At 44.4% G+C, this 25,088-nt stretch overlaps 1 protein-coding gene across 4 annotated transcripts in view; it reads left to right on the forward strand.

Moving 5' to 3' along the window:
• malt2 (MALT paracaspase 2) overlaps positions 1-25,088 on the forward strand; it is a 79,052-nt gene that overhangs the window by 43,493 nt on the left and 10,471 nt on the right. For all 4 annotated transcript variants that reach the window (XM_060941241.1, XM_060941240.1, XM_060941242.1 and 1 more), the window contains 5 exons: positions 6,117-6,213; positions 7,030-7,074; positions 7,158-7,199; positions 7,355-7,558; positions 20,861-21,038. In XM_060941241.1, the coding sequence (XP_060797224.1) occupies positions 6,117-6,213; positions 7,030-7,074; positions 7,158-7,199; positions 7,355-7,558; positions 20,861-21,038 (566 nt within the window). The remainder of the gene's footprint in view (positions 1-6,116; positions 6,214-7,029; positions 7,075-7,157; positions 7,200-7,354; positions 7,559-20,860; positions 21,039-25,088) is intronic.

Here is a 25,088-nt window from a genome sequence, read left to right on the forward strand (position 1 = left end):
TGTGGAAGATTCACCATACAGTTCCAGTGAATCAGCTGTTACCGTAGAAATGATGATGCATTAGAAGAAGTGCATGAATATAAACCTGTGATTTATGATACATCCGGCAGGACTGTCAGAGCCGTTCTGTTAAGGATAATTAATCAACACCTGATTTGAGAATTCAACCACACTGTGGTATAAATGTAGAGTACTAGTCAAATGTTTGGACACACTTTCTCATTCATAGTAACAAGTAAGTGTGTTGAAACTTATGACCTGTACTGTATTTACAAATGAGTGTAATTTTTGAATATGATTGGTCTGAAGGTGGGCGGCACAGTGGTGTAGTGGTTAGCACTGTCACCTCACAGCAAGAAGGTCCTGGGTTCAAGCCCAGCAGCTGACAAGGGCCTATCTGTGTGGAGTTTGCATGTTCTCCCCGTGTCTGCGTGGGTTTCCTCCGGGTGCTCTGGTTTCCCCCACAGTCCAAAGACATGCAGGTTAGGTTAATTGGTGGCTCTAAATTGACCGTAGGTGTGAATGTGAGTTGTTTGTCTCTGTGTGTCAGCCCTGCAATGATCTAGCAACTTGTCAAGGGCAGTGTTGTTTTTGGCAGCCATTTTTGATTTAGTTTTAGTCTTAGTCTTTTGGACGAAATGCTTATTAGTTTTAGTCACATTTTAGTCAATTCTATCCTTGATGGTTTTGGTCTAGTTTTAGTCAGCGAAAGCTAAAAGGTTTTTAGTCCAGTTTTAGTCATTCATTTTAGTTGAAAAAATAATTACTTTAAAACATTAAATTAGACCAATACAGAGATAAGAAATTGTAATCGAGGTTGACAGGTTGTGCATAACATACTCTCTACATAAACGCTGTCTAGTGTGCATGCTCTCTACATAAACGTTATCTAGTGTGCATACTCTCTACGGCAGGGGCGATTTCTCAGAGACAACAAGGGAAGCCGAGCTTCCCCTAAAATTCTCTCCCCAAACTGCGGCATCTATGACGTTGAATTCTCATTAAAACAATAACTTGCATAACATAATATATGCCCAAGATTGTATTTACGTTCATAACTATCCTGTAACTTATTTGAGTGATGTCTGACGAACTTGCAGTTCGCTACGAGAATCACCTTTGCTGCCAGGCTGTAACCAGCGTTGCCAGATACTGCTGACGTTTTCCAGCCAAAATATGTTCAAAACCCGCCAAAATGCACTTAAAACCGCCCAATCTGGCAACACTGGCTGTAACCTTTCTTATTTCAATGGGCTCTATGCGCTGGCAGCCGGGTTTCCGTTGCAGTCTATGAGAGGGCTCTGAACAGCCAATTTCGGCTAGTTGTTATTGGTTAAAATCGACAAAATCGTCACTTCCAGGGAAGCCGGGCTTCTCTGGGACTAAACGAGACAGTGGGAGGGACAAGAAGCCGGGCTGATAAAGGATTATTGGAGGTAGTGTTAAAGACATGAGGAGGGAGGGCTCTGTACTTCAGCGTCAGCGAGGAACATGATAAGCGCATGATCAGTCAGTCCCTAGCGGATGTCGAGAAAGTGTAGTCGTGTGCCAAAGTGCTGTCCGAATTTCTTTTCATATAAACGTTTCTTCTCATTGATGTCTCTGTACATTACTCTGTAAATAAATGTAAATATTACTCGTTGTGCTCCGTTAACTTTCATCCATTCTATCAGTTTGATCATTCGCGAATTCACTCATTTATTTCATTTGTAGTTCAATCTGGTTGTAGGCTAGCTTGAGCCTTATTGGGATCTGCAGTGCTAGCTGCTAACAGAAATTGGTGAAGTCTCTGGAAAGCACAACCAGCTAGTATGACAGGGTCACAGACCATTTTCTGGAAAAGGAGCAGAGGGCAGAATTTGTGTATAAATAGTGTGCATCATATAATGTTCATGAATCTGAAGTGTGTATATTGTTCAGTAATGTTAAGAGAATGGTGGGCTCTGTGTTATAGGTTATACCTGGGTATAATATTCAAGGTTTTGTGTATTGCATAGCCTACCTGGTTATGAATTTCCAGACTGTGTTGCAGAAGATGTTCAAGGATGTGTTGCACAGCTGGGTGTTAAAGACTCTGTGTTGCATATCAGGGTATGATGTTCAAGGCTCTTCGTTGAATAGCCAGTGATTTTTGGATGTTTGATATTTTTGATTACGGATATGAGGCACTAGCCTGGCAAGCCAGACTATAACATGAAATGTACAAGCAAAAATACTTTCTGCCACTAGGTAGGGTTGTCTAGTTCACTATGCTAATGGGGCACACCTTTCTATGCTTTGATATCCGGCCTACAGGTTTTACGATGAATGCGTAAAATGGGCTTCCCCTGTTTTAAAAACCAGCAGCCGCCACTGCTCTATGGTACATAAATGCTGTCTAGTGTGCATGCTCTCAACATAAACGCTGTCTAGTGTGCATGCTCTCAACATAAACGCTGTCTAGTGTGCATGCTCTCTACATAAACGCTGTCTAGTGTGTATGCTCTCTACATAAACGCTGTGTAGTGTGTATGCTCTCTACATAAACGCTGTGTAGTGTGTATGCTCTACATAAACGCTGTCTAGTGTGCATGCTCTCTACATAAACGCTGTCTAGTGTGCATGCTCTCTACATAAACGCTGTCTAGTGTGTATGCTCTCTACATAAACGCTGTGTAGTGTGTATGCTCTCTACATAAACGCTGTGTAGTGTGTATGCTCTACATAAACGCTGTCTAGTGTGCATGCTCTCTACATAAACGCTGTCTAGTGCGCATGCTCTCTACATAAACGCTGCCTAGTGTGCATGCTCTCTACATAAACGCTGTCTAGTGTGCATGCTCTCTACATAAACGCTGTCTAGTGTGTATGCTCTCTACATAAACGCTGTCTAGTGTGTATGCCCTCTACATAAACGCTGTCTAGTGTGCATGCTCTCAACATAAACGCTGTCTAGTGTGTATGCTCTCTACATAAACGCTGTCTAGTGTGTATGCTCTCTACATAAACGCTGTCTAGTGTGTATACTCCATTGTTCAAGACTTGTGTTTCTGCCTCCGTTTAAGCCTAGGTCACAACCGGACGTACAATTTTTTGGCCATGCGATTTTTGGCGTTTCCCAAATCGCTGCGTTTTTTTTGTTCATGGAGAAAGACACGCGTTGGCTGTAAATTTACCTTGCAACCTGAAAAAAACGTAAGCGCCCGTAGAGTTTGTTTGACATGACAAAGAACCTCTGCGGCCGGTCTGCGGCCAGTCTACGGCTCGAAAATCAGCACGTCACACGCGCGCCTTCCGTGCGTTTCACGCGCGCCCTCGGTGCGTTTCGTGTGTTTTTTGCACGTAGACCGGCCGTAGGAGCACGTACGGCCAGTTGTGACCGAGGCTTTAACATGTCGCAATGCGCTGATAGAGCACAAACATGTCATGATGAACACACAACTAGAAGATGACCACGCTGTCCGTTAATGTAAATATGATGGCTAAACCTGCTGCTAATGTTAGAGTAGCCAGGTGTGCTGCTGCTCATTTAGACATATTAAGGCACAGCAACAGGTCTGAAAAGCTACATTTCCCCCCATATGTTTCACAGTAACTCAAATATGGGTCAATATATGACAAAGAATTCAGTTGCTGTCCCACTAATAATCCCTGCAGGACAAGTTTCATCTCATTATCTCTAGCCACTTTATCCTTCTACAGGGTCGCAGGCAAGCTGGAGCCTATCCCAGCTGACTACGGGCGAAAGGCGGGGTACACCCTGGACAAGTCGCCAGGTCATCACAGGGGTGACACATAGACACAGACAACCATTTACACTCACATTCACACCTACGGTCAATTTCGAGTCACCAGTTAACCTAACCTGCATGTCTTTGGACTGTGGGGGAAACCGGAGCACCCGGAGGAAACCCATGCGGACACGGGGAGAACATGCAAACTCCACACAGAAAGGCCCTCGCCGGCCCCGGGGCTCAAACCTAGGACCTTCTTGCTGTGAGGCGACAGCGCTAACCACTACACCACCGTGCCGCCCCTACTCATGACATGTTAACTGAATTTAAGTTAGCTTAACCAAGCCAACTTGAAGCTAGCTACCCATTCATTTTCGCCAGGTCACAGTGTTTTGGAAAACTTCATAGGAAATTCATCACAGACCGATTGTTGAGTGACATTAACCAAAGCTAGCAAACGTATGCATGATTTGTTAACAGGACTTCTTGTAATGTTAACTTACCATCGCAGGAATAGCAGCATGGTGAGCCTTTAGATGCCTCTTGAGGTTGGTCATATTCTTGCCACGTAGTTTATAGCCACAGTGTGTACCTCTGTCTCCCACTACAAGGCATTCCGTTTTATTTTCTGCTGGATTATGTGTAAAGTATGTCCATAAATCATCATGTCTTTTCCGCCCAGCAAGCCTTTGTGCTGGCGTTGCCGATGGTCCATGAACTGTGTGTGGCTGCCGTGGTGTGCACTGTGCCTGGACATGCCTGGTGGTGGGCGTGACCAAACAAGGACAGGATGCAGGTGCATTGCTGATATTTTCAGCATTTGGCAGACAAATTGCACGCACTGTTGGAGGAAATGCCATGCATTTTGATAGTCCTATAGCCAACCCACTAACATTTTTGTCTTGTCTCGTCAACAAAAACAACAGCTACGTCTCGTCATATTTTTGTGATCTCATCTCATCTCATTATCTCTAGCCGCTTTATCCTTCTACAGGGTCGCAGGCAAGCTGGAGCCTATCCCAGCTGACTACGGGCGAAAGGCGGGGTACACCCTGGACAAGTCGCCAGGTCATCACAGGGCTGACACATAGACACAGACAACCATTCACACTCACACCTACGGTCAATTTAGATTCACCAGTTAACCTAACCTGCCTGTCTTTGGACTATGGGGGAAACCGGAGCACCCGGAGGAAACCCACGCGGACACGGGGAGAACATGCAAACTCCACACAGAAAGGCCCTCGCCGGCCCCGGGGCTCGAACCCGGACCTTCTTGCTGTGAGGCGACAGCGCTAACCACTACACCACCGTGCCGCCCTATTTTTGTGATCAAAGAGTTATATTTAGCTCGTCACTGTCTTGTTTTAGTCATGAAAAAAAGGTGCGTTAATGAAATAATTTCGTCATCGTTAACGAAAACAACACTGGTCCAGGGTGTACCCCGCCTCTCACCCATAGTCAGCTGGGATAGGCTCCAGCTTGCCTGCAACCCTGTACAGGATAAGTGGTTATGGATGGATGGAAGGATGGTCTGAAGGCATGCATTATTTCCCTAAAACAACATGGCTCAGACAGTAGTTCCAACTGAAACATGAAGGCTATGTTAATATTAATCCATCTGTTTTAATATGTTGGAATTTTTATAATAACAGTTCATACACATTAACTTGTATGACAGACATTTCACATCATCTAAGACTAATAATAAATACATTTTTTAAAAATGTGTTTAATTGTTCAGGTAGCTCATGATGGAGCTAGAGGTAAATACAAATGCAATTTGTATTTGCCTTTGTATTTGTGTGTATATAAAATTACATAGACACGAATGTTTTACTGGGAAATACGCCACTCGTATTTTTGATATGACCTACATCCAGGACATGGAGACCCAAAACCATGACATAAATCTCTATATATCACTTGGGAGGAAATCTATGAATTGTTCTGATGAATTTGGGTACTTTTTGTTTGTGAATGTGTCTATATTATAAAAAGGACATCACATGTTGGCTTGAAGATATGAAATTTATCTTCTCGTGTTGAAAAACTTGCATTTTTTCATATAAAAGACATCACGGATCTGAGTGACATATTTCCTGATATTTCACTCCGATGACGTCACTCCCAGTGTTTTCCTGCTGACTAGACATGCGTTATCAAAATGGTGAAGTGGTTCAAAATTAAAATTCATTTGATGAACTTGCTGGGGTTTTTTTGTTTGTTTGTTTTTTTGTGGATGTGTCCATATGATATTAAGAACATTACACAGTGACACGAAGATACGAAGTTTATCTTCCTGTGTAAACTTCATATCTTTGCGCAACCATGTAATATCTTTTATATATATATATATATATATATATATATATATATTGTATGTGTGTGTGTTATTTTCAGATTCCTTGTGTAACCACAGCAGACAGAGGTATCTACAGCTGCAGAGTGTACAATCTGTATCATGAGGTGTGGAGTGACAATGTGCAAGTAGAAATTGGTAATTAATGTTGAACAACATACAGACGGGTGACAAATTAAAGGAAAACCTAATAACGGAAGTCCTTGTAAAGTGTAAATGAGCCACTATGTGATGCCAAAACAGCTTTTGGTTCAGTTGGTCGGGTTCAATGCCTGAACTGATGATCACATCATCAGTTTTTCTTTGGCTAATCAGACACAAGGTACACCACCACTCTTGCCAGAGCGGTTGGGGGTTAGGTGCCTTGCTCAAGGGCACTTAAGTCAATCCTGCTAGTCTGGGGAATCAAACCAGCAACCTTTTAGTCCCAAAGCTGTTTCTCTAACCATTAGGCCATGACTTCCCGCTTTAGTACGCCTTAGCCCTGATTCTACAAGTTTCTGGAACTGCACTGGAACTATGTACACCATTCTTCCAAAAGATTTTCCCTTACTTGGTGTTTTGGTGGTGGACAGCTTTCTAACTTGTTGATCTAAAATCTCCCATTGATGTTCAGTTAGATTAAGATCTGGTATGAGCGAAGGCCTAATTACAATTTTTGATTTATATAATTTTCAGTCTCATTGATCTGTTTAGTGACCCTAGTGCCATGTGAATGGTGGCAGGCTAATCCTGGAAATGTTTCATGTTAGAATAAAGTGAGCAGTCAGAAGAACTTTGTATTGATTTTCTGCAATGGTTCCCTCTAAAGAAATACTATATGTCAAACCATGCAGTCAACAATGCAGCAAAAATAAATAAATGTCCCCTACAGCATAACAGAGCCATTTTTTTATGTCACAGTAAAAGAAAAAAATATATAAACAAATGAATTGCATGACTGTTTTCATTCAGGTCCTGGGTCCTGCACTGATGCCTACTGGGAAACAGATGATGCACGTACGCTCGGTTTTGATCACATCTATGTTATTGCTTTATATTTATATCAGCTTCATCTACTCATGAGTGCACTTACTTTTCAGATAAAGCCAGTTCTCTTCCCCGACAGATGAGCGATTTATATGGTATGTGCAGTTAAATTTCATAAAAAGAGCTTAAACTTGAAGTACAATTTCATTCAAGAACTCCTGTAGTTCACAAACTAATGAGCACACTACCAGGAACTGCTTTTTATTAATGCTTTTAATCTTCAAGCATTACATTTCTCATATGTTTTTAGCCACAGACAAGGTCGCACTGCTGATGGGAAATATGAATTATGCACACCATCGGGAGCTCAGAGCCCCCATGGCTGACGTGTATGAGCTGAGCAACCTCTTGCGGCAGCTCGACTTCAAGGTGGTGTCACTGCTCGACCTCAACCGGCATGAGATGCACCGAGCTGTCAGCGAGTTCCTACTGCTGCTCAGCCGCGGAGTCTACGGTACACATATGCTCATTCTCACAGCAAAAAGATGGTGGTAACAGCACTTATTTTTGGGAAGTTGATTGATTTTTTTAGGAATTATTTTGTAACAAGCAGGACTCAGGAAAGTTGTGTGAATTAATTTGCAAGAGGTGTAATTTCAATTTCAAATCCATATCCAATACATCAAAGGTCAAATCCAAAGCTGAAGTTGAAAGATCAAGACAAGGGGCAGATGTCAAATACCAAATAAGCAAACACAATACAAAAGCTCAGAGCTATGGAAAGCACAAGACTTTGTAGTGTGTGTATGATTGCAGGAACTTTATATAGTTTGTGAACAGGAAGTGGTGAGATGATGTAAGAAGTGTCCTAGTATTTGGGGTATTGACCTCTCTGCAGGTGAGGGGGGGTGTAATGTCCCAGGCAGATGTGACATATTTATTCATTTGATAAACCTCTTAGAAGGCATGGCTTTGTAATGAGACAGATTGGCCTCCAGGTCATTTAGTTGAAGATTTGAAGATGTCTATGCAAGAACTTCACATTCCACTGCCTTGGATAGAAATCGTAGGAGAGAAACAGGTCTGTGTTTAGCAGCATTAATGCATCAAGTGTGGTTTTCTATAATCAAGGTGTAACTTGAACAAACCTGAAGATGGAAGAGGCCAGACTGCTTGTTAGAGATGTATTGATTATTGCGGTCATGTACATGTGGTTCAAGATCGCTGGAGATTATCTGGAGAAGAGCAGGTTTTTCAGATGATTCGTAATCATCAGCATCAGTACTTCTCCTCAGAGAGCATCTTAACTCTATAGAAGTCTGAGCCTACATTCCAACATAATTGGATGACTGAAGGATGCATATGAAGGATGCACCACCCCCTGAAAATAATGTACATTTTAGTCTTAAATCATTAATCATTTTTTATTATTCAGACCTCATCTCATCTCATCTCATCATCTCTAGCCGCTTTATCCTGTCCTACAGGGTCGCAGGCAAGCTGGAGCCTATCCCAGCTGACTACGGACGAAAGGCGGGGTACACTCTGCAAAATGAGACAGTAATGGAAATTTTATGACAGGATGCTTAATTAACAGTTTACGAAGATAAACTTTAGGCCTTATTCAAAATCCATCATACAGAGAGTGAACTAGTAAGTTTTAGAGTGAAGATACCTTCTAGGCTTGGCACGGTTATGGGAAAAAAACCGAACCGTACGATACGCCTGTTGCGGTGCAATACGCGTATAAACCGCGGTACCCCTATTTAAGACGTTCGCCAAAAAAAAAAAAAAGCCGTATGCCCGTATGAAACCACGTGGTTCTCTTTCGCGCGAACAGGGGTGATAGCGTTCCGGCGCCGCGCCGGATTTCCGGCGTACCGCGGCGCCCGGAAAAAAAAAAATCTAGTTCGCCCATTATTCTGTGTCATTCTGAGATGCGCAGATAGACAGTAAAGGGAATTCGGAATTCCCTTTACTGTCTATCTGCGCATCTCAGAATGACACAGGATAATGGGCGAACTAGATTTTTTTTTTTTCCGGCGAGGGGAGGGGAGGTTTGTTTTAAACAGTGCAGTGATTGGTTTTATTGCAATATTTTATATTGGCTGTGTGTGTATTTTGTTATAAATCGTTCTAAGAATACAGTGGCACTTTAAGATTAGATAAGAAATCCAGCCATACGTTTCAAAACACTGCACTTTAATTTCAAGTGAAAAAATACATCCTCACTCTCAGGGATTAGAAGAGTTTTTGATTCGGTTTTTGTATATAGGTGGTTGGTTGGTCGCCACATAAAAGTTTAAGTTTTAACACACACATCTGTTCAAAAGTAAGCTTTAAGAACTCATTTTTATTTCTTCCAATTATGAAAACTCTGTATGTGACAAAAGACACCTGGTTCCTCTAGATGCCACAACATGGCAGCAAACACTCCTGACACTTTGTATAAATACTGTAGTAAATAAAAAAGCTGTTGAAATCATCCATGTCTTCCCTCTTGCTGTTTCAAAATACTACCTGGCTTTTCATCAGAGATTGTTCATAAAATGTGCTTATGTCAACTCAAACTCAGTTTGTGCATGATTATTTCATTGTAACTATAATTTTAACCTCTCTTAAATGCTGTATCCTAAACTATGTTTACTTAAGGTAAATAGTAGGCTATATGCCCAAATACAGAGTACTTAAGATTTAAAAAAAAAAAAAAACGCAATACGTACCGAACCGCAGACCTCAAACCGCAATACGTACCGAACCGCGACTTTTGTGAACCGTGCCACCCCTAATACCTTCAGTATGAATTTGTAACATATATTATCGTCGATATTGCCAGCTATTGAGTTTTACCCAGTTGTTACCTACTAGCTAATTTGGCTATATAATGTTAATAGTTGTTGGACTACTATATTAGACTATATTGACAATATTGGTAACCAAAAAAAAAAGAAAAAGTTAGGATCGCAAACACAGAATAAGGAGTGAGATTTCAGGAGCAAGTGTGATTGTGAACAGATTAGGCTGATCACGTGACAAGTCTTGAATTGAAGTCCTGACGAGTTGAAATTAGAGTTGGTGTTTGTGTGGGTTGCAGAGGGAGTTGTGATAAGTATATTATCTTTTTTTTTGTAATTTAAATTTTTATTGAAGTTTTCCCTTTTTCAATTCAAAATTGTACACAAAAACAATAAAGTAAAAAAAAAAAAAACCACAACAAAAGGGAACCAGGGGAGATATTTAAAAACAAACCTTCACATTCTGAGGAGGAAAAAAAAAGATAATAGTACAAAAACAGGAAGCAAAAACTTTAAAGAAAATCTGGTCTCTTGCGTAGCACAAAGTATAGCCAAATCATCCAATCATCATTAAACTTGTCTTGTTGGTTTCTCATTGCGTAGGTAATCCTTTCCATTTTATACACATCGTACACCACATCTAGCCATTCATCCACACTTGGTGGGTCCCTTTGAAGCCATTTTCTAGTTATGGCCTTTTTAGCCGCCACCAGTAATACCCTCAGCAAATATTTCAACGTTCTCCCACAGTCAAGTTCCACAAGATCGCATAAATACATGGTTCTAAAGTCCAGGTTGATGTCCATGCGTAGTGCCTCCTCCAGGCAACTATGAACCCCTTCCCAGAAGGGGGCCATGGAGGGACAATCCCAAAAAATGTGGTAATGATTGGCTCTATCACAGCCACAATGCCTCCAGCAGTCCGTTTGTGTTGAGAAACTAGCTTTCTGGGCCGGTGTACAAAAGAATCTGATAATATTTTTCCAGCTATAGAATCTCCACTGGGGGGAGCTTGTTGTTTTCCATTGATAAGAACATATCTTGGCGGCACGGTGGTGCAGTGGTTAGCGCTGTCGCCTCACAGCAAGAAGGTCCTGGGTTCGAGCCCCGGGGCCGGTGAGGGCCTTTCTGTGTGGAGTTTGCATGTTCTCCCCGTGTCCGCGTGGGTTTCCTCCGGGTGCTCCGGTTTCCCCCACAGTCCAAAGACATGCAGGTTAGGCTAACTGGTGACTCTAAATTGACCGTAGGTGTGAATGTGAGTGTGAATGGTTGTCTGTGTCTATGTGTTAGCCCTGTGATGACCTGGCGACTTGTCCAGGGTGTACCCCGCCTTTCGCCCGTAGTCAGCTGGGATAGGCTCCAGCTTGCCTGCGACCCTGTAGAAGGATAAAGCGGCTAGAGATAATGAGATGAGATGAGAACATATCTTCTCCCATTCCTCCTGTGTTAATACTAAGTTGGTCTCCTTTTCCCATCTCAGCTTAACCTTCATTGTATTGTTTCTCGTCATGGATACAATGGAATCATACAGTCTGGAGATAATCTTTTTGCATTTGAGACCTTTTACTGCTTCCAGGAATATATCTATTGGCCCTTTTCCACTACCCTTTTTCAGCTCACTTCAGCTCGCTTCAGCTCACTTCAGCCCGACACGGCTCGCGTTTCGACTACCAAAAACCAGCACGACTCGGCTCGTTTCAGCCCTGCTTAGCCCCTAAAACTCGTACGGTTTTGGAGTAGGGCTGAAGCGAGCCAAAGCGAGCCGAGTGAGGCTGGGGGCGTGAGCAGACACTCCCCTGTGCACTGATTGGTGAGGAGGAGTGTCCTCACATGCCCACACACGCCCCGCGAGCGCGCTGGGATCTGTAAACACCGCAAACCCGGAAGAAGAATAATTACGAATTACGAGAATTTCTGAAGCCTTATGCGCCTTGCCTCATCTATACGCTCTTGCCAGTATCTGTCCGCGTTGTCGGTGACAAGCCACAGCACCAAGACCAGCAACACTAACGACTCCATGTCCTCCATGTTTATTGTTTACTATTCGGGTTGTGAGACTACCGCTTAAAAGATCACTAATGTCACTGTTTGCGCTGCTTAACGACATCACCTGACGTCCACCCACTTTCGCTAACTCCACCCAATGTGTCCACCCACTTCCAGCCAGCACGGTTCAGCGCGGTTGTAGTCGAAATGCAACGCCAACAGCCCTGCTCAGCACGGCACGGCTCAGCCCAACTCAGCCGCGTTTGTAGTGGAAAAGCGGCATATAATTTTGTTGCCTGGCTCTTCCTCTTTTTTAGGAAATTTTTTGCAAATATAATCCCTTATCTGCAAATATCTGAAAAGGTCCTAATTTTCTAGCCCAAATTTATCTTTCAAATGCTGAAAGCTATACACCTGTCCTTGGTCATTGACCAGAGAGCTATATGTTGTAAGGCCTTTGTTAGTCCAAACATGGAATTGCTTGTCATAGACACTAGGTGTAAAGCCCAAGTCATATGCAAACCGTTTAAGAATACCCATCTTTTGTCTCATGTTGTGTTTTTTGGTCACATTATTCCATATCTCCAGTGAGCAAGTGATCCAAGGATTTTCTACATCCGTAATTTGATAAGTATATTATCATTCAAATAATTTCCAGCTTTGGGCTACAATTCCGCCTTCAGACTGTGAGAACCAGTACGAAATCGAGGTTCAGCATAAAAATCTTAAACCACATGGTAAAGTCTGTACGACACTATTTCAAGACAGGATGTGGTTTACAGAGACTTTCATTACTTGTTAGCTATGTTAGTCTTGCTGCAGTGTCACGTAGGTTCTTAAATATGACAATGATGGACAACAGCCAAAGATAGAACTTTTAATACAAGATGTTTTATTGGGTCCGGTTTCCCAAAGTGGCAGCAGAAATTTAACACAAAATAAATTCTCATCTCATTATCTCTAGCCGCTTTATCCTGTTCTACAGGGTCGCAGGCAAGCTGGAGCCTATCCCAGCTGACTACGGGCAAAAGGCGGGGTACACCCTGGACAAGTCGCCAGGTCATCACAGGGCTGACACATAGACACAGACAACCATTCACACTCACATTCACACCTACGGTCAATTTAGAGTCACCAGTTAACCTAACCTGCATGTCTTTGGACTGTGGGGGAAACCGGAGCACCCGGAGGAAACCCATGCGGACACGGGGAGAACATGCAAACTCCGCACAGAAAGGCCCTCGCCGGCCATGGGGCTCGAACCCGGACCTTCTTGCTGTGAGGCAACAGCGCTAACCACTACACTACCATGCCGCCCCACAAAATAAATTATAATAATAAAATAAAAGTTCAAGTAACTATTCAAAAAAAACCCCAAAAAACTTTGTCTACAAAATAAAATACTGTATTGCACCACCTGATTACATGCTGTTAGAACCTGTGTCTGTCTCAGTTCAGATGCGTTGACGTAAGAGCGCTCTGGAGCAGGGTTAAAACAAACCACACGAGTTAAATCAATCTGGTTTATTCAAGCACTGCTCAACGATACACAGAAAGAGCAGGGTTTATATACATCAGAAGCTTGCGTGACAAGATAAGTAAGGGGCTCGGGGGCACAAGGTCAACTCGCCAGATAAGGAGTCGTTTTTATTATACATGAAAGAGCAGACCATACACCCCCTAGAACAGGAGGAACCAGGAATGTGGTTTCAGCGAAACTAGAAGGTACAGAGAAAACAAAAGAGTATGTTCTCGCGATTATGCACGTTTACCAGGGTGTGAAAGGGTCATAAAGCTCAGGACAGCTATGCACGAGAACACACACAATCTTACAATCCCCTCTTTTATACTTTGTTTACAGAGTATAACTACAGTTTAGACTCTAACGTATTGACAGACATAACAAGACTGATTAGTATGTTGTTTAGCAGTCCAATTGGCAAATCGCCAAAAAACGTTGTCCTCGTGGCTGGCTTGAGCGGGATTCCCTGCTCCAAGCGCTAAGACCAATACCAGAAGGAAAGTCATACTGGTCACTGACTTTGTTCTTTCTGTGTCCACAGGATGTAGATAGTTGAAGGTAGCCCAGGCTCACGTGTCTTCCAGATTCCTCAGTTCAGAAGTCTGCGGGACGCACCGACCATCCCCTCTTTGTAGATCAGCCGAAACCGGATCACTCCGGATGCTGGAAAGGGGATCCCTGAAAAGGCCGTCAGCTATTGTCACAGCAACTTTCTGAAACACAAAAACCTGTTAAGCATCAACAATATAGATTTCTATTACATTGGAGCCTTCTTTATTCGACTGGCATGAATCCACTGTGGAAAAAGGTCAGTTAGTACAGCCGTTCGAGTTACAGCGAGCACATCCGTGGGTTCACTGTAGGGTGGTTCCTCTAGAGGAGTGCCTAATTTAGCGAATTTCTTTACCAACACTTTATCCCCTACCTCAAAGGGGTGAGTGGGTGCCTCAGGAATGGGAGGCTTTTTGGAATTTAGTCTCGTCCAGTACTCATCCAACACCCGCATGAGACCCACGGCGTACTCACTGAGATGTACATCAAGATCACTCGTTCCTATAGCCTGCATACCTCTGCGCCAGGGTGTAGGAAAAGGCCGGCCCATCACGAGCTCGTACGGAGACAGGTTGTCGAGGGCCACTTGAGCGGTCATTCGCATGTCAGCGAGGACTAAGGGTAAAATTTGTACCCAGTTTTTAGTGCCGGTTTCTTGCATTGCCTTGCGCAGCTTACCCTTGATTGTTCTATTTGCGCGCTCCACAATGCCGGAGGATTGTGGATGGTACGGGATGTGGAATCGCCAAAGGATTTTTAGGTCCTTACATAGTTCTTGGGTCACCTTAGAGGTGAACGGCGTCCCTTTGTCAGAGTCTATCCCTACCGGGAGGCCATAACGCGGAATGATTTCTTGCGTCAATTTGTTTACCGCCGTGCGAGCGTCTTCTTTCCCGCAAGGGAAAGCCTCCACCCATCGTGAAAATTTGTCGACCATGACCAAAAGATACTTAAAGGGGCCCTGTTTTGGCATGTGAGTAAAGTCAATCTGCCATTCCTGGAACGGCGTGTCAGGTATGGGAAGGTGCTGATGTACCGCGCCTGGTTTAGATGGATTATTCTGTGCGCACGTTAAACATCTGTCTAGAATGTGATGTACATCGGTGTGTATTTTGTCGATGCAAAATATTTTGGATAAATCCTCCACTACCCCCCTTCGTCCGCGGTGAGTGGGACCATGAAACTCGCGGACGAGGAAAGGAGTGCAATGTCTAGGCAAACAAAGGCGGCCCTGAGCATCGATCCGAACGCCGTCAGACGGCTGCGCGCCGCATGAGTCCCAGAAATGGTTGTCTGAGGCCGAAGCGGAGGCCTGGAGGGAGATCAAGTCAATGTCCGGAAGAACGGCACTAATCATGCGACTGGATGAGACCAGGGAGAGAGTAAGCGAAGGCGGAAAAACACCGGAGGCAGCCGCGGCTTTGGCAATGCGATCGGCGAGAGAGTTTCCCCTGATCTCAAAAGAGTCCCCAATACAATGAGCACGAGTCTTAACAATGGCTAAAGAGCGCGGGAGAAGACAGGCGGTGATTAAATCAGTAACAAGCGAAGAATGAGAAATGGGCTTACCGTCTGCAGTGGTGAACCCACGCGAAGCCCAAATCCGACCAAAGTCGTGAGCAACGCCGAAAGCGTAACGTGAATCAGTGTAGATAGTGACGTCTGTGTCCTGGGCAATAACACATGCACGGGTTAGAGCGTATAGTTCGGCAGCCTGAGCCGAGGAGAAAGGAAGAGAAAAAGCTTCAACAGTTTCATCAGGAAGGCGGCACACAGAATAACCACACACAAAGACGCCGTCAGAGGGGCGTGAGCACGAGCCGTCCACAAACAGCGAATCACCTGAAAGTAACGGGGTGGAGCGTAAGTCGGGGCGGATACTTGTCTCGAAAAGAATGCTAGAAATGCAGTCGTGTGTTTCAGAAGGAAGAAAATCATCCTGTGAATTGAGGAGGCGCTGAAGCGCGTGCGCGAGAGAATCAAAGGAGGAGGAGGGCTTAACAGTAAGGTTTTCGGTGGCCAAAAGAATAGACTCGTATCCAGAGCGACGCTGCGCAGATAAATGCTGGGTACTGAGGTTCTTTAAAACGTGCACTACATCATGTGAGGTGTGGAGAACGAGCGGGTGAGACAAAACCAGCCGTTCAGCGTCCGTGACCATGACAGCACATGCAGCCACCGCCCTGAGGCAAGCAGGGAGACCCTGTGCCACAGAATCAAGAGTTTTAGAGAGGAACGCACAAGGCCGCATACCCCCCCCGTGCTCCTGCGCCAAAACCCCAGACGCAGTTCCCTGCTGGTTGCACACATATAAATGAAACGGCAAACGGTAATTCGGAAGTCCGAGAGCAGGGGCCGAGCATAAAGCCTGTTTCAAGGCCCTGAAGGCCGTCAGCATCTCATCAGACCACACCAGGGGCTGAGTCAAAGGGTCCGAGTGCAGAATTGCAGAGCGCAGACACTTGTCATAGGTGGAACAGTCAGGAATCCACTGGCGGCAGTAATTGATAAGTCCCAGAAAAGCCATGAGGGCGTGTTTGGTGGCAGGCACCTGAGTGTCTAGGATGACCTGCACACGCTCGGGGCTGAGCCTGCGGGAGCCCTGGGAGAGATCGTGACCCAGATATCGAACAGTGGGGAGGCAGAACTGAAGCTTAGTTCGTGAGACCTTGAAACCTTCTTGCGCCAGAAGAGAGAGGAGAGCGAGTGTGGCTTTAGCGCAAAGGTCCTCGTCCTCCGCCGTTACCAGAAGATCATCCGCGTATTGGAGCACGGAGGAGCCCGAGGGGAGGCACAAACCGGCCAAGGCGTCCCTCACTACGGCTGTAAAAACCGCGGGGGAATCGACATATCCTTGGGGTAACCTGGTCCATGTGTACTGCTTTCCCCTGTGCGTAAAAGCGAACAGGGGCTGCGTGTCGTGGCCCACAGGGACGCTGAAAAAGGCAGAACAGAGGTCAATCACAGAGAAAAACGCATGTTCACACGGAATCGAGGCCATAAGAGAGGGAACGTCTGGAACTAATGGGGCGACTGGGATAATTAACTCATTAATCTTACGCAAATCCTGGGTGAAACGCCACGTGCCGTTGGGCTTCTGCACCGGATTCACTGGGGTGTTATAAGGGCTGACACAGGGAACAACCACACCTTGCTCTAGGAGAGAACACAGAACATCATCAATGCCAGACAGTTTAGCTGGGGAAAGGGGGTACTGTTTTACATATACTGGCGAAGAGTGTTTAATGACCGCCTCGTAAGGGGTACAGTTAACAAAGCCCACCTCGTCCTTATGTTTCGCCCAAAGAGAAGCTGGGAGATCAGAAAGAGAGGGTGTGAGGCAGGTAACGGCACAAGCAGCATTGAGAAGGTTATGGGGGAGAGAAAGAGAGGTGAGGGCAAGAGCAGCCGACGAGGTTTCGTCTGGTATGTCAACAACCATGTGTGAGCCACTAAAAGAAATAGAGAGCCCTAGGAGGCTCATGAGGTCCCGTCCAAGCAGGTTAAAAGGGCAATCAGGCATGCAAACAAAGGAGTGAGAAAACTTCAGTAAAGGATCAAGGGCACAAGTAACAGAAAGGGGGGGCGTGCAACTGGAATGGAAAGGAACCCCTTCTATTCCCACAGAGCTTACAGACCGTGTAGATAAAGGACCCGCATATTCCCTCCCCACTGAGGACATGGTAGCCCCGGTGTCGAGTAAAAAAGGATATTCAGTCCCTGCCAGGCATAAAACAATAGTGGGAAGATCTTCGTTAAGAGGGGAGCTGAATAAAAGATTTAACATAGCAACGGTCGGGGTTTCATCGCTCTGAGGGCAGCCCTATGGGCGGGCAGGATCTCTCTGCCCTGTGGGGCTTGAACCGGCGCGCATGACGGGTTTCTCGCGTTCCTGCTCATCTCGCTGTTTCGCATGACATTCTCTTATCCAGTGCCCCTCTTTTCCACAATAGTGGCACTTTCCATTTCTCCTCCCTCCCCCGCCGCGCGGTCCCGTTCGGCGACCCCTCTCCTGTCGTCCCTCCGCTCGTCCGCCCGGCACGACGGATAAACATGCTTTATTCGTTTTACAGTCTAAAAGACCATCGCTCTCCAGCGTGCGCACCCGCTCCCCGGCCTGACGGAGGACCAGATTATTCCGGTCACTCCAGTGATGTTTTAATACGCTCTGTATTTCGGGGCGACAATTAGACAGAAAGGTGGACAAGAACATTGGGTTCGGGTTTGCCAAATCAAGTTCAAGACCTCCCAAATGTTGCCAAACTTCCCCAAAGCGCTTCCAGAAAGCCGACGTCAGCTCAGAACGCTCCTGTTTGCAATTAGTGACCTGTGACAGGTCTCTATTTGCTTGTTTTAAGGCGAGCAGGTATCGCGTCAATTGCTCACGAAGCTGCTGCAGCGCGTCCGGCGTGTCTTTCCAAAAGAAGGTAGACACGGTGCGCCGACGCGGGCGACCGTCATCCCCTTCATACTCTTCCTTAATATTTTCAGCTTGATCATTGACGGGGGCGAGAACCTGAACGTTTTCTAACAGGGCTGTCTCATCATATGCGCCTCCTAATTTATTTTGCAGAATAAACCGGTAATCAGCTCCCGTAAGCTGACAATTACGAGAAACATTAATTAACTGATCAACAAAAAGCAAGGGCTTATCGGGTGACGGAAGAAGCGAGATGATGTCCTTAAGAGCCGACGGGGACGGAGGAGTTATATCAATACCACTGCGCTTTGCAACCCATACACAAGCAGCGTTTTGTGGCGGATAAGGACGCGAGCCGGCGTCTGGACCCACACCATCGGGATTATCCCAATCGTCATCATCAGTGTCATCATCGGTATCGTCACTACTTTCTTCGTCTTTGCCGTTCTTGGCTGATGCAGGCGCACCCTTTATCCCTCCGGGACGCTGCCCTCTGTCAACCGTGGGGGGGGGGCACGCAGACACAGCAGCCAGGGACGGATAAATTTTAGGAATCGTTTTTGCAGCTGACGGCGATTTACCAGTAATTTTTCCAGCCTTACTATAAGGTGGAGGTTTACTATCTAACGAGGCTGGAGGAGCAGAATGAGATTTGGATTTTCCTAGCGCCGCCTCCTCCGTTTCCTTGGTGACGGGTGCAGCCCGAGGCTTCGGGATGGATTTCAGGACTGAACGGGGAGTATAAGCCTGTTTAAAATTATCCCAAATCTTCTTCATATCATACCATTTGGCATATCCTTCCCGCATATACGGGCGATCCCATCCGGGGTCCCCTAATCCCTCATAAATCATGCGATGGGCCGATGCAAGATAACCAGGATCGAAAGTACCTCGGCGAGGATATGAAGGAATTTGAGGGTTGGCCTCGGTCCAACCTGCCAAATTATCGAGCCAAGGAGAAACATAATAAGCGAAACCGCACCTAGTCATCCATTCGGCCGGGGTTTCCCCTGGCGCAGGCTTAGGGAACGAGCTTCCCATCGTACAATGACAACAAACGGATCTGAAGAGGAACAGACAACAAATATAGTACAAATTTGTATAGCGCGCTCTTCCTGGACTCGAACCAGGGAAAACTGTCCTCCGTAGGACACTACGAAACTACTGCCAACCAGGTAGTCAATCAAACATGTCTTACCTGATTGAGAGTATCACGTCGGGGTCACCAAATTGTTAGAACCTGTGTCTGTCTCAGTTCAGATGCGTTGACGTAAGAGCGCTCTGGAGCAGGGTTAAAACAAACCACACGAGTTAAATCAATCTGGTTTATTCAAGCACTGCTCAACGATACACAGAAAGAGCAGGGTTTATATACATCAGAAGCTTGCGTGACAAGATAAGTAAGGGGCTCGGGGGCACAAGGTCAACTCGCCAGATAAGGAGTCGTTTTTATTATACATGAAAGAGCAGACCATACACCCCCTAGAACAGGAGGAACCAGGAATGTGGTTTCAGCGAAACTAGAAGGTACAGAGAAAACAAAAGAGTATGTTCTCGCGATTATGCACGTTTACCAGGGTGTGAAAGGGTCATAAAGCTCAGGACAGCTATGCACGAGAACACACACAATCTTACACATGCACATTACAGGACTACTACATAACAGACAGTACCTATGACCCAACTAATCCACCTCCCTTCAGAGGGCTAGATATAGTGGTCTGTCCCCACCCACTGGAAGACACCAATTACTTTATTTTACCAACATCGCATAAACCATACATTTACATAATTTCAGGTCTAAGTGCAGCCAATAATCTCTATAATTCATAAACAAAATACCCAATTACAATAAATGCATAAATTTTTTACAATACGCATAATTAATGTTAATTGGGTGAAACCACTGCAATCCATGCACGAGCTGGTGCACGTGCACAAGACTGGCACTACAAAGCCACCCCAGCCTCCATAGTTCGGGTCTTTTGACCACAGAACCCGGGAGTCCTGCAGTAAACAAACACAGTGAAGCAACGAGAAAATGCAGCTCTCGCCTACACAATCACAGAGACGTAAAATAAAAGACCTGAACTTAACTAATATGTGTGTGTGTGCTGTTATACGATTACTGTAACTGTGTATGGTCAGAAAAGACAATAGATAAGTGTAACCGTTGCACAATAACGCTACAAACAACCTGCGTGTGCACCTGCAAAGTTATTTAGCTGCTGGCTAGCTGCAGCTTGTAGCTTCCAACGTTACTATGTGTCAGTATAGTGGAATGTGGTACGGTGTAGTGTAACGCAGGGATAGGCCTCAATCTGCAGAGCTCTGTGTCACTTGCAGTGTACAGCAACCATAGGTTAGTCTTGGTTGTGTTTAGGGTAAGAAGAACTTTGTAAAATGTATTGCTAGACATATCAAACATATATCAAATTTACAGAAATAGGATTCTATATTTCAGCTAATGACCTTAGGGTATGATTTTAATCTAGATATGTCTTCATGGCTGATTCTGTCTTGTATGTCTGTATGGTGCAGGGCTGCTTTACTACGCTGGACACGGCTATGAGAATTATGGAAACAGCTTCATGGTGCCTATAGATGCTCCAGCCTCGTACACGTCGGATCACTGTCTCTGGGTGCAGGACGTTCTGCAGCGCATGCAGGAGCGTCAGACTGACCTCAACGTCTTCTTGCTTGATATGTGTCGCAAGCGGTAAGGTTGCAACATTCTCTAACGCTGTCGGTGCTGGAGTTCATTGTAAGCATTGGGCATAAGTTCACTCAAAAAAATGTTCTATTGGATTTAATTAAAAAAGTTACGTCAAGTGGTTCCACGAAACTGTGTTGCATAGCTTCTAAGATACTGTATTCTTTAATATGAGCTCAATAAAATGTAGTAAATCATACAAGAGTGAGTTGAGTATATTCAAAGTAACTTGGTTAGTTCATCTGTATTAAATACTCTTATGTTCAATCAAATTAACGCTGTTATGTTCAATCAAATTGACACTGTTCTATTCAATCAATTAACCTTTCACAGATAAGTAAAACAGTCAAGCTAATTTACTTTAAAGTAACACAGTTGCGTGGAACCACACTTGACATAACATTGTTATGTAAATTCACACAAAACACAGTATTCTTGTGTAAATCCAAGTAAATAAGCTGTAGAAGGAAACACCATTTTAAAAAATAAACCTACATTTATTCAGCCGTGTATATTTTCATCTCATTATCTCTAGCCACTTTATCCTGTTCTACAGGGTCGCAGGCAAGCTGGAGCCTATCCCAGCTGACTACGGGCGAAAGGCAGGGTACACCCTGGACAAGTCACCAGGTCATAAGAGGGCTGACACATAGACACAGACAACCATTCACACTCACGGTCAATTTAGAGTCACCAGTTAACCTAACCTGCATGTCTTTGGACTGTGGGGGAAACTGGAGCACCCGGAGGAAACCCACATGGACAACATGCAAACTCCACACAGAAAGGCCCTCGCCGGCCACGGGGCTCGAACCCGGACCTTCTTGCTGTGAGGCGACAGCGCTAACCCCTACACCACCGTGTCGCCCGCCGTGTACTGTATATTGATTTCAACAATTTCAGTTAAACTAAATATTTAGTTTCTTTACACACAACAGTTCAGAAATACACAATTTTCAGTTCCATGAACCTACAATTGACCATCGTAACCGTAAATGATCTGCTAAGGACATATAGGAATTGTCCTATCTCTCCCAAACCTAGGCCAATTACCTAATTAGTAAGTAAGCAAAGCAACATTTTTCCACAGAAAGGCAGTTGGGGTACAGCAAGTGACTGAGTCTAAGGACAACTGAACAGTCCATAAGTACACCTCTCTCCACACATCTCATAATACTGAAGGAACAGTTTTCCACAGAAAGGCAGTTGGGGTACAACAAGTGATTTCAAGTCTAAGGACAACTGAACAGTCCATAACATAGTCCACCTTTGTCCACACATCTCACAATACTGCTTAACCCAAAAGTTTATTTTTCAGTACCTGGACCTTGTCCGAAAGGCGGCGACTATCAATTCCCATCAGGACCTTCTGAATAAATTCGAAAGTGTACCTCAGGTTGGAAGGGTAGCTCAAGTTCAAAACATAAATGACCCCAAACAGTAGAGCAGTGGCACTGGAGACATCTTCAATGTTACTGAGGACGATGACCCCCTCCACTATGATGAAGTTGATGAAGCCGACTCCGGGGATGACAGTATATCTGTGTCCGCAGAAGACAGGGACACAGTCTTCAGAGAGAGTTCTAGGCATCTGAGTAGCACAATCTTCGTGAGCACTTGAAAGGGTCACTGCAGTAGTTAGGCCTACTGTCTGTGCATTTGTGATCACTTTGACTGCACTCAAGTGTTTGAGATCCACTATTGAGGTCAGATTTAGAAACTCGTTAAATTCAACGTCCATGTACTGCAATCTGAAGTCCTCTGTGACTGCACATTGTCTTTTAATCTCAAGTTTAAGGTCGTCAGCAGACTCTGGTATTCCAGACGGCAAGATCCATTTTTCAGAGTTGTTTTCTCCAAGGATAATCCGAAGCTTTACACAGTCTGTCATTTTAGGTCCACTCCAACTCTTACTCTGTATTAAAAGAAAAACACAGATTTAGCCCAAACCTGGACCGCAAAACTATTAGACAAACTTACAATATTTTTCACAATATGCAAACATCACGCACTTATGTTTAAATATAAGTGTAAATATAAGTGTGTGAATATGAAAATTCAATTGCCCTACCAAAATTCTTTTGTCAATTTCCATCAACTAAACCTCAAATGAAAAATGTAGTGAGGATGATAGGTCACTAGTGCCAATTAACTGAGCCTATTGAGTACGGTAGAGGGTGACATAAGCTGGCAGCAGCTGCCCAATATGTTTGAAGTTTAAAGATATATTGTTAATTACCTGAAGTATGTATGTATCTTTTCACTGTCACCATGCGGAACACTCCAATTTTGTAGTCAGAAAGGGGATAACGATCTGCTAGTTCACTTAGCTCGATCAAAGAAACATTTGATGGAGATGGATCTAACTGGAAGGCATGGTAGTGCTCTCTGTACCATGAGGGTATTTTTTCACAATGAATTCCAAACTTTCTTTAACAACACAAATCTGCACAATTTCTGCAAAATCTGGCAGGCCACCAACTGACCCATGTGCTATTATCATGCCCTTTCTGTAATTTATGCCATCAACAGAAACATTCAAGGTCAGATTAACTACAGAGGCATCAGGGTACTTCTGAGTGAAGGTAAGTGCGACATACTCTTTCAGGATTTCAACAGGGACAGTGGAAACTTGTGAAACTTCCAGAGAGGATTTTTCACCATTTGATGAATGCACGTAATGGGCAATCATTAACTGATGTTTATTGGCAAGAGACAGGGTTATGTTTTTAAAGCAGTTCATGTGCCTAACAACTTGCTTAAAAAAAAGAATGCTTCGCTTTAAATCTCATTGCCCATAAGCACACGAGTGGACCAAAGAGGCAAATCATCGCTGGATAGTGCTCAAGAAAGTGATGCTTTGGTAGCAGATTGTTTTCTGGAAATAGTTCATGGTACCTATATCGATGTTCTGATATTTTACTTTCCAAGTATGCAATTGACTCATCAGTATGGACTGGGCACACTACCAAATCAACAATATCCTTCAAATCTAGAATGATTTGCCAAGCTGGTTCGTCTTCTGGTACTAGATTTCCAATAATTAATGGTATCAATCTCAACAAACACCAATAAATAGTTTTCACTGACGTCACGGCATTCCGGGGAACGCCCCCCAGCCGCCATCTTGGGGGGCAAACAAAACAGATCATCGCCACTACCGGCTACGTTATCTCGGACGAATTTATGAAGTTATATAGTCAGTTTTCTAAAATAAAGATCAATGTCGGCAAAATCAAGCAAACAGAAGTATATAGATACATTAGACGACATCTCACGACAACGGTATGCAGCCAAACTGGCCTTGATTGGGGGAATTGACCCCTACGAAGTGGACAAAGATGCATTTTCAAGTGACTATGCAGGGCTGCCAAAGCCTGAAACTGCCAAAGCCTGCTCCAAAGCCTGAAACTGACTTCATCAAACTTTAAAGGCTGTCTGATATATACAACTTTATATATTCACAGCGCGCCTTTTGGCGGATGCCGCCTGAATCGCGCAGATCCAATTTTTTTTTAGGGGGGGCGTTGGAGTGTCTGATTATAATTTCAAAGTAAATTCTGTATTAAAATTACTAAATAAGCAAATCTGTTACAGTCCATGAAACAGGAAGTATAAGGATGAGAAAAAAACAGTTTAAATCGGAAAGCTGCGCACATATGCGCAGTCCTACACACCGCTCGGGCTGCGCAAATGTGCGCAGCTTTCCGATTTAAACTGTTTTTTTTTCTCATCCTTATACTTCCTGTTTCATGGACTGTAACGGATTTGCTTATTTAGTAATTTTAATACAGAATTTACTTTGAAATTATAATGACACTCCAACGCCCCACCCCCCCAAAAAAATCAGATCTGCGCGATTCAGGCGGCATCCGCCAAAAGGCGCACTGTTTGCATCCCAAACACAAATCAAATCATACAGAATAGACCTAAAATGTTTTTCAAAAATGACCCTTGCGTGAGTGAAGTGACAAGTTTCAAATAGAAACGTGACAAACGCGCGATATTAAGTGTACATTACAATGTAAATGTACACTCAGCAGTTCCAGTTAGGCA

Source organism: Neoarius graeffei, chromosome 15 (assembly GCF_027579695.1).
Source record: "Neoarius graeffei isolate fNeoGra1 chromosome 15, fNeoGra1.pri, whole genome shotgun sequence".
NCBI classification, from domain to species: Eukaryota; Metazoa; Chordata; class Actinopteri; order Siluriformes; family Ariidae; genus Neoarius; species Neoarius graeffei.